The sequence below is a fragment of the Microtus pennsylvanicus genome, chromosome 21 (genome assembly GCF_037038515.1).
Source record: "Microtus pennsylvanicus isolate mMicPen1 chromosome 21, mMicPen1.hap1, whole genome shotgun sequence".
Lineage (NCBI taxonomy): Eukaryota > Metazoa > Chordata > Mammalia > Rodentia > Cricetidae > Microtus > Microtus pennsylvanicus.
This window is the reverse complement of record NC_134599.1, coordinates 31,264,503-31,279,399: the sequence shown is the minus strand read 5'-3', so window position 1 is coordinate 31,279,399 and position 14,897 is coordinate 31,264,503. Positions and strand designations below refer to the sequence as shown.

Genomic DNA, 14,897 nt, shown 5'->3' with positions numbered 1-14,897 from the left:
AGCCATGGCCGCTTCTCTTTGCACTCAGGAAAACGTTAAAATAATCCTTTGTGCGTGAAGACTATGCAGCTCAATTAATGCAGCCCAATTGCAGACGCTGATTCCCTTCCCCCCCCCACCAAAAAACCCAGGGTGTATTGCAGTTAGTATTTGCTTAATTTTTTTCTCTTGATACAAACTTTATATGGTGAAATGTTCAAATCTTAAGCTGTATTCACTGAGTTTTGTTTTTTAAAAATAATTTATTTTTATTTTATGTACATTGGCCAAAGGACAATAATAATAGGAGTTGTAACAGTCTGTGATAGTCATAATTTATTGAGTATTTATTGTGTACCAAAGCATTTCTAGGCTCTTATTTTATTTTGCAGGCTTATTGTCATGTGTGTTTTAGGAAGTACTCATCGCTGAGCCATGGCTGCGCCCAGCTGTCCAGTTTTTTCTAGGTGTCCTTGGCATACTGAGTTTTAGTAAAAGGTTCTGCTTGTTGCTCATAAGAATAATCACTTTTTTTTGAAGTAATGGACCATTAACTAATGGCAAGGTGAATACCTTCTTTTGTCATTGGTCTGGAGGGTGAGGTGTCTCTGCAGTGAGGAGTGCCAGGTTAAGGCTCCAGGTTGAGTGTTGAGGGTGTGGATCTGAAACCATCACTGCCCATATATTTCTTTAATTGTGGTTTTTAAGAAGCCCACATATCAAATTGTACCTTTTAAAAGACATTTTAAGTGTACAGTCCAGTGGTGCTAAGTAGTCCCATTGTTATAAAATAGACTTTTGATACTTTATCAACCTATAAATCTGAAACTATACCTAGCAAACAATTCCCGGCCCCTGCTACCCACAATTCCACTTTCTGTTTTAGATTAACTATTTATTTCAGTCCTCATATCAGCAGTGCCACAGAATTTATCTTTGTGGGGTCAGCTTATTTTCACTCGGTGTAAAGTACCAAAGGTTCGTGCATGGTGTAGCTAGCACGTAATAGGATTTGCTTTCCCTTTAAAGGTTGGGCAAGGCTGGATGTTGTCATTTTAGAAAGTGCCATGAGAAAGCCACCGTGCACAGAGCTCAGGTGGAGAAGTTTTTTATTGTGAGTGGGAAAATGGAGGAGGGGAGAAGGTAGACCAGCGTCTGCGGACAGGAGTGGTGGAGAAGAGAGAGGCAGAGAGACACAGGTAGAGAAGCAGAGAGAGAAAGAGACTGGAGATGGGCAAGGCTCACCTTTTAAATTTTTTTGTGATTTATTTAATTTTATTTTATGTGCATTGGTGTGAAGGTGTCAGATCACCCTGGAACTGGATTTTTCAGGCAGTTGTGAGCTGCCATGTGAGTGCTGGGAATTGAACCCCAGGTCCTCTGGAAGAGCAGTCAGTGCTCTTAACCGCTGAGCCATCTCTCCAGCCCCAAGGCCCACCTTTTAAAAGGGAACATAGTGAATGTGCACAGGAGGTGCTCTTAGGAGCTACAGTTGAGGATGTATCCTGTCAGGACCCCAAGGGCAGGCCAGTACAGATGCCTGAACACTATCACTGGAGAGATGGCTCAGTGGGTAAAGTGTTTGCCATGCAAACATGAAAACTTGAATTCAGGTGTCCAGCATCCATGTGAGAACTGAGCATGGGGGTGTAAGTGTCTGACCCCAGCACATCCTGTAGTACTGGGATGTGCAGACCCTGGGGTTTCTGGTCAGTCAGTGTAGATGTCATGATGAGCTCTAGGTTCAGTGAGAGACCCTGCCTCAAAGAATAACGTGGAGAGTAAGATAGGAACTCAGTGTGGACACAGGGATGAGTGCACTGCACACACGAGGCAGGAGGATGCTCAGTGTGTCCATGAGCATCCCCTGACCTCTGGCTTCTCCACGCTTGTGCACAGCAGTGAGTGCACTGCACACACGAGGCTGGAGGATGTCCAGTGTGTCCTTTATCCTTTCAAAGACGTGAACCTGATGATATGTCTTATTTTTCCACTGTTCCACCTAGCAGTTGCCCCATTAACAACCCCACCAGCTGTCGTGGAGAAGCCATGCCAGGCCTTCAGTGTCCACAAAAGCTACTTACACTGTGCTGGGCACACAACTGTTGTATGCTCACTGTGTGTCCAGTAGATGTGGGAAATGAGGGCAGGAGACAGGAGGAGTCAAGCAGAGAGCTCTGCATGATGTAAAAGCTTTGACTTGATAGGGGTTTAGGCTAAATGTGTTGTCAGAACAAAGTGAATGGGGTTGGAGGGATGGTTCAGTGGTTAAGAGCACTGGTTGTTCCTCCAGAGGATCCAGGTTCAAGTCCCACATGACCGCTCACAACTGTCTGTAAACTGCCTGGAATTCCAGTTCTCTCACACAGACGTACATGCAGGCAATACACCAAGGTACATAAAACAAGAATAAATTATTTAAAAAAACCAAACTCAGTGAATATAGCTTAAGATTTGGACGTTTCACCATATAAAATTTATTTCAAAAGAAAAATTAAGCAAATACAAACTGGTGCACCCTGAGTTTTTAGGAGGAAATGAATTGGTGTCTGCAGTTGATCTGCATTAAGAATGAGATTGATGGATAAAGAGAGGAATTGGTGGCCACAACATATTTAAGACAGTTATTGAACCTTGAGCTTAGCATTAGAGTGCTTGCCCAGAGGTGCAAGGCCCAGCACTGCCAAAATAAATACATAAATACATAAGTAATTGATGAATACAAAATAAATACGTAAGTATTTGATGTATCTGTTTGAATTCTCTATGTTTGAAAGTCTGGGTAGTACAATGGCATGGGGAACAGACGAAGAGATTTTCCACCTCGCCGGCCCAGTTGGTGGTCCTTGTGTCCTTTCCCATGGGATGGAGACAGATACCAGTTAATACCATGAAGCATTTTCTTCCCTTAACAGAGTCATTCCCAGAAGTGCCTTCTGCCATGACAAATAGACCAGCAACCAATAATGGCTGGTGTTTGCAGGCAGTGGTTAAAGTCTTCCAGGATCAGAAAGACTTTACCTTCTAACCGTCGCAATCCATTTCTGCTGCTGTTACGATGTATCAGACAGAACTTCACTTGGCTCGTGATTTTTCAGCAGGGAAGTCCAAAGACAGTACTGATGTAGCAATGGTCTTCAGGCTTCCTCACAACACGGTAGAGGACAAGACAGAGGCCGTTCTTATCCTTTTGCCAGAGGCCCACTCCTGAGATAGACTATTAATGAGTTTAGAAGCTGTGGAAACAAAGATGCATGCGGAGACTGACCATTTAATATTAACAGTGCCTCTGTCAGAAAAACCATCCGTGTCACCGTGTCCAGACGGTTCTAAAGGCTGTAGGTCTGTGTGCGGGACAATTCTGTATTCTGTCAAATATGTTTTAAATAAACACTGTTGGCCAGTAGCCAGGCAGGATGTATAGGCAGGACAACCAGACAGGAAGTATAGGTGGGGTAAGGGGAACAGGAGAATTCTGGGAAAGAGGAAGCCCATTCCTCCATAGTCCTGCCCAGATCACAGAAGAAGCAAGATGTAGCCTGCCCTGCTGAAAAAGGTACTGAGCCATGTGGCTAACATAGATAAGAATAATGGGTTAATATAAGCTACAAGAGGTAATAAGAAGTCTGAGCTAATGGGCCAATCAGTTTATAACTTATGGAGACCTCTGTGTGATTCTTTGGGACCTAACAACTGTGGGGACTGGGCAGGACAGAAACCCCAACAAGCAAGGCCCTCCATGTTACAGGTCTGTGCTTATTATCTGTGCCCCTGCAGTCCTGTAGTATGACCTTAGAAAAGATGGTTAACCAGCCAGTTTTGGGCTTGTCGTCTGTAATAGAGATCTCAGGGGAAGCACACACTTCCTAGAATTCTGGAAAGGATAAGTCAAGGTTATCGTCTGCAGGGTGCTTAGCACAGCATCCAACTGAAGGGCCTCAGGAACTTGGAAACATTTTGTTTGTTTTTAGCAGTGCAATTAGAATAGGCTTCCAAGGCGTGCCCCCGGTGTCATCTCAGCTCTCCTGTTTGCCTTTGATGGAAAGAGCCTTCAGAAGCGTGCCATTGTTTGCCATGGCACTCAGCAAACAGTATGGACTTTCGCTACAGTTGTTGGTGCTTTGGTGAGAGCCATTTGGAAGCCTTTGGAAGCTGGGGTTTTTTGGCAGGCTTCAGGTGTTTGTTTATGGAGGTTGCCTTGGCATAGTCCTAGGTAGAAGCAGTGCCCAGGGTTCCTAGCTGATTCATCCCTCGGTGTGAATCTAGAGAGAATTCATCTGACTTGGGGGGGCCGGCAGTGAAGCCCCCAGGACCTCATTACAGACAGGCTTGCATCTTTGAATTCCCTTACTGAGAGATTATTCCACATCATTTGAATTTCCTCCTTTTTAATGTAAGCAACTTTGGCTGCTGGTGGAAATAATTAGTCAGAAAATGTTCTGGTATTTTGGGCACAATTAAGAATTTTGCTCTTCGGAAAGTAATAGATCTTAGGATTTTAGAGCTGACGGGGCCCTAGAAACACATACATCGGTACTTGCTGGATGGGGCTCACCCATCAAAGGAGAAGAACATGGGCTTCTTGCTGTCAAGTGTAGCTCCCTGCACATGTCTGGCTGGAGAAAACACATTGTCCATTAGTTAGAAAACAGACCTATTTTGTCCAAAAGCAACTATGCAAACTGAGATCATTACAGATGATCAGTCCTTTACCTGACATGCTTGAGACTAGAGGTGGCTCAGTTTTGAGGGGTGCCCTCTCCATTTCCATACATGTAATAAGTTATCTAGGGTAACCCCCAAATTCACTTATGTTTCCTATACATTGTGCACATAGCCTGGAGGTGATCTTTTACGATACTTTTAGTGTTCTTCTGTTTTAACTGTAACCTGACTCATGGGTTCAGGTGTGGCATTTTCCGTGTAGAGCATCATGTCGAAGCTCAGAAAAATCCAGATTCTTGAATATTTCTCATTTCTGGTCTTCAGATTTAGATGGCTATCTGTTACAACAGTGTCTTCCTGGAGTTCCTTCTGAGTGCACAGTTTACTGCTTGCTGGATTCACTGGTTTATTACCGACCTCGGATGGCAAGCAAGGTATAGGTACCAGAGGCTCAACACAGCAAAGATTTAGTTATTGATCACGTACTGTGTCCGGTCTGGGTCAGGGTGGACAGTGCCTACGCTCTGTGCACAGTGAGTCAGAGAATAGAGCTGGTAGAGGCCCCACCCTCCATGCTGGACCATTAGAGTACATGGCTTCCTGGCTACCACAGCAGGGCAAGAATGCTCACCTACTCCTCTATACTCTTGTCTTCATTGCCCATTGGGTAGAGCACATGACCCTGCCTAGCCTCAAGGAGTCTAGAAACATGGGGAACGTGTGGAATGTGTAACCAGGTAGAAGAGATGTTATGCTTCTTCAAAGAGTGCATTTGAAACCTGTTCCTTCCGCTTCCTCATCTCTTCCAAGATTTATGACCCGCCCAGTTTGCTGAGCCCCCAGATTTACTGAAGTCTTCATGACAGCAGCTTCCAGTAGTCTAGTGAGGACAGAATGCTTCGGTCAATCAGAAAGCCCATGAGTAGAGCCGCGTACCCACAGTAGAGAAATGGCTGGCCCAGCTGTGATGTCATCTGCTCGTCTCCCTCTTCAGGGCATTAGGATACTTTTGCTGGCTTCCTGGTGACTGTGTGGTGAGCTGAAAACACTGCCATTCACTCCAAAAGAAGCAGCCAAGGTCCTGAGGCCCCATGGGGCCTTGCAAAGCCTTCTTAGTGCCGTCACGACGACTCACTCAACTTGGCCATTGTAGCATGGAAACAACCACAAGCAGAAGATGTAAGCTAGCTTGGCTGCGTTCCAGTAAGACTGTGGCCACAGGAAGTCCAGTTTCATGTGGTTATTTCATGTCATAGACTCTAATTCTTTTTCTTTCATTTTTCCTCTAACCATTAAAAACATGTCATATGAAAAAAAAAAGACTACTGAATGGATTCAGACCGCAGACCGTAGCTTGTTGCCTCTTAGGGCAAACACATTTATAGGCAAAGCCATGGACAGTTTTCCAAGATGGAGAAGTAAGCTGACTTGGTCTGATACTTCACATGCCCTGTGGTATCTGTGGTATCTCCATCACGTATGCTAGGAGATTAAAGACCTGGGGCAAGTGGCGTAGGTCATGGAACAGAAAATAGCACATAAGGGTATTCTCAGTACCCTTTCAAGCAAGACTGTGGCTCCCATCTGTCAGAGTGACTGAGATCTCCAAGTTCCATGCTGCTACATTTTGGGGTGCTGTGGGTACTGCCTGTGTTGCTGGTGGGAGGGCCGTGTAGTATAACCTCTGTGGGAATGGTTGGGCAGATGTAGCAGAAATGTCTCCCAAGTCTAGGATTTATCCTATAGTTACATTTGCAAAAAATGGGAACTGATGAGAAGCAAGGAGATTCGGCTGGGCTTAGTAGCCTTTACTGGGAATCCCAGCACTAAGGAAGCTGAGACAGGAAGATTGCTGTGAGTTTGAAACCAGCCCAAGCTACCCAGTGAGTTCTAGACCAGCCTGGGCTATAGTGTGAAAGCCTGTCTCAAAAAAAAAACAAAAACAAAAACAAAAACCCCATGGGACTGGAGAGATGGCTCAGAGGTTATGAACATTGGCTAATCCTCCAGAGGTCCTGAGTTCTGTTCTCAGCAACCACATGGTGGCTCACAACCATCTGTAATGAGATCTGGTGCCTTCTTCTGGCCTGCAGGCATACATGAAGATAGAGCACTCACATACATAAAATAAATAAAAATATGAAGCACATAACACATGTACAGTATAAGTTGCACCCTAGTTTTGGGAGCCAGAGATTAAGAACTGTCTAATGTCCCAGCGAACTGCCTGAACTGGTTTTATACAAACATTCAGGCATTCTGTGGAACCATATTTAAGAAATAAGGAAGCTTTTTAAAAAATTAAGTTTATGTTGCTTTTAAGAGAGGTTGACCTTGAACCCCCTTCCTGATCCTTCTGCCCTCAGTTGCTGATATTAGTATGTCCAGCTTCTTCATCCCTAGTGTGTGTATGTCCTCCCTCCCCACCCCGCTCCTCTGTCTCCCTCACCACCATTTCCTTTTTATGGAGGCAGGATCTCAACCATGTTTCCCGTGTTGTCCCGGAACTCATAATTCTCCTCTAGTGTTACTTTTCTTAGTGTATGGCATTGTAATGAATCTTTTTCTCTGTCCCGCTAGCCAGCTCCCAAATAATGACAGAGACAAATTATGAAAACTTGACCTGAGCTTAGGTTTGTTTTCTAACTAGCTCTTCTTATAACTTAAATTAACCCATTTCTATTTATCTACATGCTGCTGCGTGGTTCGTGGCTTTTACCTTTCCTCCTCTATGTCCTGTTTCCTCTGCCCTAGGCTGGCGACCCCCACCCCATTTCTTCTTAGAGCTCTCTCAGTCTAAATATCTGATATGTGGCCCCTGTGGAGTCGCGACTCACAGGTTGAGAACCACTGGTTGAGTGGGTAAAAGCATTTGCTGTAAAAACCTGAGTTCAAACCCCAACCGCCATGTACAAAGCTGGACATAGTTGTGCACTAATAATTCTAGTGCTGGGGTGGGCAGAAACAGGAGCGAGGGGCCTTGCTGGCCTCTGTCCTAGCTGTAGGTTCAGTGACAGACAGTGTCTCAAGGGCATAAGGTAGAGAGTAATATATAAACACATGAATGCATGCACCTGCCCAGCCATACGTATACTCTTCCCACTCCCCCATTGAGAAAACTTATTCACTGGCCCGAAAGAAATGACCCCCAAGAGATGCTGAGGGTATGGGTATTATGTGTTTGTATCATACATAAAGCAACTCTGTAAGGAGTTATAAGAATCTACTGTATTTCTTGCCTCCAGGGAGGGTAATTGGGAGGCTTGAGAATAGGATGAGAGAGAGACCGGCCGACTCTTTCAGAGGCTCCCTGTGACTGGTCCTTAACTTAAGAACTATAGTGATTTTCCTTCATCAGCATCCAAACTTCGGGGTGTACAGGCACACATCACCATACCTGGCGGAGACTTTCCAGGGTCTACCACGCATCACCATGCCTGGCGGAGACTTTCCAGGGTCTACCACGCATCACCATGCCTGGTTGAGACTTTCCAGGGTCTACCACGCATCACCATGCCTGGCTGAGACTTTCCAGGGTCTACCACACATCACCATGCCTGGCTGAGACTTTCCAGGGTCTACCACACATCACCATGCCTGGCTGAGACTTTCCAGGGTCTACCACGCATCACCATGCCTGGCGGAGACTTTCCAGGGTCTACCACGCATCACCATGCCTGGCTGAGACTTTCCAGGGTCTACCACGCATCACCATGCCTGGCTGAGACTTTCCAGGGTCTACCACGCATCACCATGCCTGGCTGAGGTTTCCTGGGGTCTGCGGACACACATCATCATACCTAGCTGAGATTTTCCTTTCTGCATTCTTCTTTTGCATTTGGGGGCGGGGGTTGTTGGTATGGTTCTATGAAGCCCAGATGACCTCCTACTTGCTATGTGGCAGAGGCTAGTAGTAATTTCCTGATCCTTTTGCCTCCACTCCACAAGTCCCGAGACTACAGGCACGTACCATCACTTTGTAGCTTTGAACCATGTGAAGATGAATACTTACTCAAAAAATAGGTAAAAATGAATAAAGCTCATCTTCACGGCCCCAGAAAGCCACGCAATAAGGAAACCCGGTTAATTGTATTTACTCGTTTTCACGTGTTCACGTGCCATCCAGGGCAGCTTGGCTCCTGTGGTATGAACTGAGACTATTTCTTTACACAGTGCCGTCTGCCTCCTTCTACCCGCTTCCTTGGTTACGTGTGAAGAGTGAATGACGGGTACCAACAGTACCTTGGACTTGGAGTTAAAATGTTTAAGTCAGCCTACAGTTATTTCTGGATTAGCTGTTCTTCCAGGTCAGAGCTTCCTAATCACTATGCTAAAATTGAATGTCTTCAGCCTAGAGAACATATTGGGGGGGGGTGCTTCAAGTGGCAACTTCTTCTAAGAAGCCTGCCCCTTATTTCTAAGTGGCTCTGCAAATATTACTTTAACATGGGCAGTGGTATAGGAAGTTTGAGAAATAATGGCACTTGCTCTTCCAGAGGACTCAGGTTGGATTCCTCTCACCCACATGGTGGCTGTAACTCCAGTTCAGGAGATCGGATGCCCTCTTCTGGACTCTTGCGGGTACTGCACACATGTGGGGCACATACATGTGCAGGCAAACACCCATACACATAAAATAAAAATAAATCTTTTTGGTGTTTCAAGACAGGGTTTTTCTGTGTAGCCCTAGCTGTCCTGAAACTCACTCTGTAGACCAGGCTAGCTTCGAACTCACAGAGATCTGCTTGCCTCTGCCTCTCAAGTGCTGGGATTAAAGACGTGCACCACCTTAAATATTAAACCCATATGCTGCATAAAAATCATTATAAAAGTAACAAACCAAATAGTTGTGGTCTTTGGGGGGGGTCTTTGGGGTGATCTCAATAGTGGTTTGGCCCAGCCCAGGAGTCCTTAGCCTGTTTTCCAGATTGAGGGAAGTGAACCCAGAACTTCCCAAGAGTTCCCCAGCCTCGGGGTCTCCCACACAAGCCTACTGGGGGTAGAAGAAGAGTCACATTTTAGGACATTTTTCACTTTCTAGGAACAAACACTCCTGTCCCACTCTCTGCTGATGGACCTATAGTTGGGGACCATTGTCTTCAAAGAATATGTGAAATCTCACATGGTTAGACCAATTTAAGCTAAGTTCACACCACCAAATACGAGAGAGATTTTTCTCAAGTGCTAATGATGGGTGAAAAACCAACCCCACCCCCTTTTAAACGGTGTTCCCTGTGGGCTCGCGCATAAGAACTTTTTGAAATTCAGTTATTGCTGTAGTACTTATTGTCATATTGCGTCCTGGTAAGTCTGGTGATGTTACCATTGTCTGTTCTTCATGTTTTCTGGAAAAAGTGACTGATTTAATGTGTCAGTGTAGTACTATGTGAAGAATCTGAGAGCTATTAAAATGCTTAAAAATAAAATGATCAATTCTTCCTTTGTTCTCGTGACAGGATAATTGAAGCTATCTGCATAGGCTGGTTCACCGCGGAGTGCATCGTGAGGTTCATCGTCTCCAAAAACAAGTGTGAGTTTGTCAAGAGACCCCTGAACATCATTGACTTGCTGGCAATCACGCCCTATTACATCTCTGTGCTAATGACAGTGTTTACAGGCGAGAACTCGCAGCTCCAGAGGGCTGGAGTCACCTTGAGGGTGCTCCGGATGATGCGGATCTTCTGGGTGATTAAACTCGCCCGGCACTTCATTGGTCTGCAGACGCTGGGTTTGACTCTCAAGCGCTGCTACCGAGAGATGGTTATGTTACTTGTCTTCATCTGTGTTGCCATGGCAATCTTTAGTGCACTTTCTCAGCTTCTTGAACACGGGTTGGACCTGGAAACATCCAACAAGGACTTCGCCAGCATCCCCGCTGCCTGCTGGTGGGTGATTATCTCCATGACTACAGTTGGCTATGGAGATATGTATCCTATCACAGTGCCTGGAAGAATTCTTGGAGGAGTTTGTGTTGTCAGTGGGATTGTTCTGTTGGCATTACCTATCACTTTCATCTACCATAGCTTTGTGCAGTGTTATCACGAGCTCAAGTTTAGATCGGCTAGGTATAGTAGGAGCCTCTCGGCTGAGTTCCTGAATTAATGTGTTGTGAATCAGTCCTTGCTCACACTTGATTTGATTGAGAGTTGACACGACTTCTTATTCATGTGTTTCTCCCTGGGTGAGCCCTGCAGTGGCGTTATCATCGTGTTGATGGGGCGAACGATATTCTTTACAGTTGAAGGGATAAAGCAGTCTACTTATGGAGTAAACAGGATGGGGACCACTCACACACACCGGTGACACCAAGAGTAAACTTTAGGACCTGGCTTTATTTGGTCTTGTCTCTGTCTTGGCTCTCGCAGGCCCATTGTTGTGGGATGTTGTTAAGCCCATTATTTGAACGCTTGAAAGTAGAAAGACACCATTCTCCAAATGCTTCTCCGTCTTAACGAATTCAGAAGAAGCTTGGAACTTACAGTGTTATTTTTGAGACTAACATTTTCATTTCTAAATGTTTTATAATTTCTCATATCAATGTCAGAAGTATCCTGGAAACATATGCCACATGTGCGAACTGTTTAACAAATACTTTAAAAAGTTGGCCCAAATTTAAACTGTAGCATGGAGCTAGAGACAAGCAAAAATATTATTTGGAAAAACTTTGCACACTTCTCTGTGCCCAGCTTAATTTTTGTGCCTGTCACTTCCCTTATCTTAATAACTTCGTGGAACCTGAAGTGTGTTTTCTCTTCCTCGTTAGGCTGCCCACTTTACTGAAGTAACTTCCAAAGAGTTTGTGAGAACGGAGAGAGCTTATATTGTTCAGTGTTTTGTTGGGCAATATTAGAATCCATTGCTGTGACTTAGGCCATAAGAGTCCTAACATTCAGATAGCCAGGAATTCCTAACATAAAATGATAATAGAAATGGTTTGATATTCTCAGTGTTAGAGCCCATAGGTCTCCTCTCCAGTTCTTTACTTTCCCTCAGCACCGCGGGTTTAAAGGAAGAAAAGATATTTATTTAGCCTTTTGGTACAACAGTCGTACTTATGTGTCGTCTAGGTTGTCATTAAAGGAGAAATGCTGACTGTCTTGGTTGAGTGTCGCTAAGTCAGCTCGAAGCCAGCTCTAGGCAGCGCAGATGCAATCATTTGGCCTGATTCCCCATCGTGAATCACAGTCACCCCAAACCTCTTCTTGAGAGGATGTCAGACAACAGACTACATTACCCCATCTAGACTGCTAGTGTTAGATGGAGCAAAAGCGATGGCCGTTCAGTGCTCAATATTCATAACTATGAATGAGACTATTGGATTTTCAATAACTCTTAATAAAGAAATCATGTGAACGCACAGAAACATCAAAGTCACTGATTCGCCAATAATTTAGTTTGCATACTGTGATTATCAGGGGTGAAGGAATGGGTGGGGACCTGGATGTGCTTTTCAAATCTAAAAATTGCCAGAAGTGTCTACTAAAGGAGTATTAGCCATGAGTTAACTTTCACTGTTACAGGTAGAAAAACCAAGGCGAGAGAGGATGTGCTAATTAAGGAGCTAGGGCCGAAACCTTTGTCTCCTGTGAGCAGACTCGGCAGTTTCTTCTGCAGACCTCTCTAGGCTTGGCAGAAACTGTCATAGGCCACACTTCTTTCTCGTTGCCACGATCAGGTAATAATAGCAAGACCGTTTCCCTTTCCCTAATTCCCTTTTCTGAATTCATGTGATACTGGCCTTTAAAAAAACCTCACTGCTTCTTCCCTCCACCTTCACTGGTGTGCTAACTTCACACACTAGATTGTTATTTATGTATTTTTGTTGCATTTTAACTGAACATATGGCATAGTTTTATTTATTTTTAAGTTTTGTGATTTATGCAAATTGTATGCAGATGATAGTTCATCTATATTATTAGTAAGAATATGGTAACCTTTAATTTTACTGGCGCTGTGATACTTCATGTGGATATGTTTCACCTCTCTACGCAGCTTAGTACTGTTGTGAGCTGGAACCCTTGAGGGCACACACACATTGCCATATCCTCACAGTGTGTGTTTCAGACAGGCTCATGTGTGGCAGAAACTGGTATGAAGAGACAAGGAGATGTCATGGCTGGATGTGCACATGGTTAGCCATGCGTAGGAATCTACACAGGCGCTCTAAGTTGCTTTTGGGTAGGAAGTGAGGATGCTCGACTTTTCACAGGGGCCGACTTTCATCAGGAAGCACTTGGATGTTGCTAACGGCAGTTCACCTACTGTTTATAAACAAAGAGATAAGGCGTGATAAACTGGTTCATTCATAAGTGAGAAAATACAACAGAGTTGGTTTATCCTGTAGGTTGTTGTAGCATGTTAGGGAAGGGTATTTTCTTGCAGTTTTCTCTGGGTATCATGGATTTTTGTTTTACTTATTTTTTCATTTGTTTATTTTGCTTTTTTGGAGATAGGGTCTCTTGCTGTATACATAAGGCTGACCGCAAACTTGTGACAATCCTCCTGCCTCTGCCTCCCAAGTGCTAGAATTACAGGTGCATGCCACAACATCCAGCTGCTTTAAAAACAAACCCAGAACAGATGATTCAGTGTTTAAGAGCACTTACTGCTCTTGCAGAAGCCTGCAGTTCAGTTCCTAGCACCCATGTGGTAGCTCACAATTATCTGAAACTCCAGTTCCAGGGGATCTGGCGCCCTCTTTTGGTCTCTGTGAGGTTCTGCACACATGTAACGAATATATACTCACACAGACACACACATGTGCATAAATTTTAAAAATAAATAAATTTCAAAAATTGTCAGGGTGGCGTCTTCTTCTTAGATGTCCTTTAGCAATCTTTCACAGCTTGGTCTTCATGCACTAATGCTTGCATGAGGACCCACACCCACCCCAAGGAGTCAGAGATATCCTCAGCTAGAACACTGAGAAGGGGAGATACCCAAGTCTTTGTTGTGAATTTACTGCATTTGAACATATGTGATTGATCACTCTTACACATTTGATTTGTATTCCCTGAAACAAGGGGGGAAAAAAACAAAACTAGGGAATATGTGTGAAAGTGGCATATAATTTAATAAATTCTCTTTTGTTATTTTTGTTTGTTTCTTTCTTTTTTGAGACATAGTTTCTCCATATAGCCCTGGCTGTCCTGGAATACTCTGTAGACCAGACTGGCCTCAAACTCACAGAGATCCACCTGCTGCCTGAGTGCTCAGACTAAAGGCATGCACTGCCATGCCTGATTCTTCTTTGTTTTTGTTTTTGTTTTTTTTAATTATTATTACTTTTGTTGAGTTGCTTGTCCAAACACTTCCATTTGTCCTTGGAGTTAGTAGTTACATGTGATTGTACATTTGTAAATTTTTATTTAAAAATGTTAAAATCTATTCATTCATAATAACTGTTAGTATATCAAAGTAATCACTTTTTTAAAAAAAAGTACATGTATTTATTTTACTGTGTGTAGTTTGTATGTGTGTGTGTTAAAGAGAGAGAAAGAGAGAGCAGAGTCTAGGTCCGAGAACAGCTTATAGGTGTCTGTTATCAGTGCCCACTGTGTGGTTTCTCTGGTCCGTCTGGCTTGGCAGCAATCACCTTCACCAGCTGAGCCATCTCCTCAGCCCTTTTAAATCTTTGAGCGCACATCTTGCCTGAGTCTCTTGTGACCCTGCGGAGTGTAGATGAGCAGAAATTGAATGTTGATATGTGGAGAATTTTCTTAGTTGGTTGGGTATTTTCTAGAAGCTTGTTTATCTTTTTTGTTGTAGAAATGAAAATAAAGAACTGAAAACTCCTAGTTCTGCCATACAGCTAAACTGTGCAGCTTCAAACTTAACACACAGGGGCAGAGTATTCCCCCTCTGGCCTGACATAGGTGTGTATTCTTTGTGCAGTAAAGCAGACCAACCACCCAGTCAAATCTGAGGTATCATCTACAGGCTCATAGGAAGCTAGAACTGAACAGATGCGGGAGGCCTTCTGGTCTACCTTGCCCAAAATCTCCACCCTTTATCCCGAACCCAGATCTAGCAAGAGCTGAAGTCTACTCCACTGGGCTGAGTTGGGAAAGGTCATACTTCTGTCAGGTCAGGCCAGGCAGCAGAGAGTTGATTCCAGACTGCTGATCTTTTTATCTACTCCTTCCTTCCCACCCCACTTTGTTTTACAAAGTTAAAGGTAGGGAGGCTTTCTTTTAAAAATATTTCTTCTTTAGGGCCTAGAGAGATGACTCAGTAGTTAAGAACACTGACTG

The 14,897-nt window shown here is 44.1% G+C and overlaps 1 protein-coding gene across 2 annotated transcripts in view; it reads left to right on the top strand.

Moving 5' to 3' along the window:
• The window catches only part of Kcng3 (potassium voltage-gated channel modifier subfamily G member 3), a 47,658-nt gene extending 33,922 nt beyond the window's left edge, over positions 1–13,736 (top strand). For both annotated transcript variants that reach the window (XM_075955165.1, XM_075955166.1), the window contains exon 2: positions 10,101–13,736. In XM_075955165.1, the coding sequence (XP_075811280.1) occupies positions 10,101–10,746 (646 nt within the window). In that variant the 3' untranslated portion in view covers positions 10,747–13,736. The remainder of the gene's footprint in view (positions 1–10,100) is intronic.
• The last annotated feature ends 1,161 nt before the right edge of the window (positions 13,737–14,897 follow it).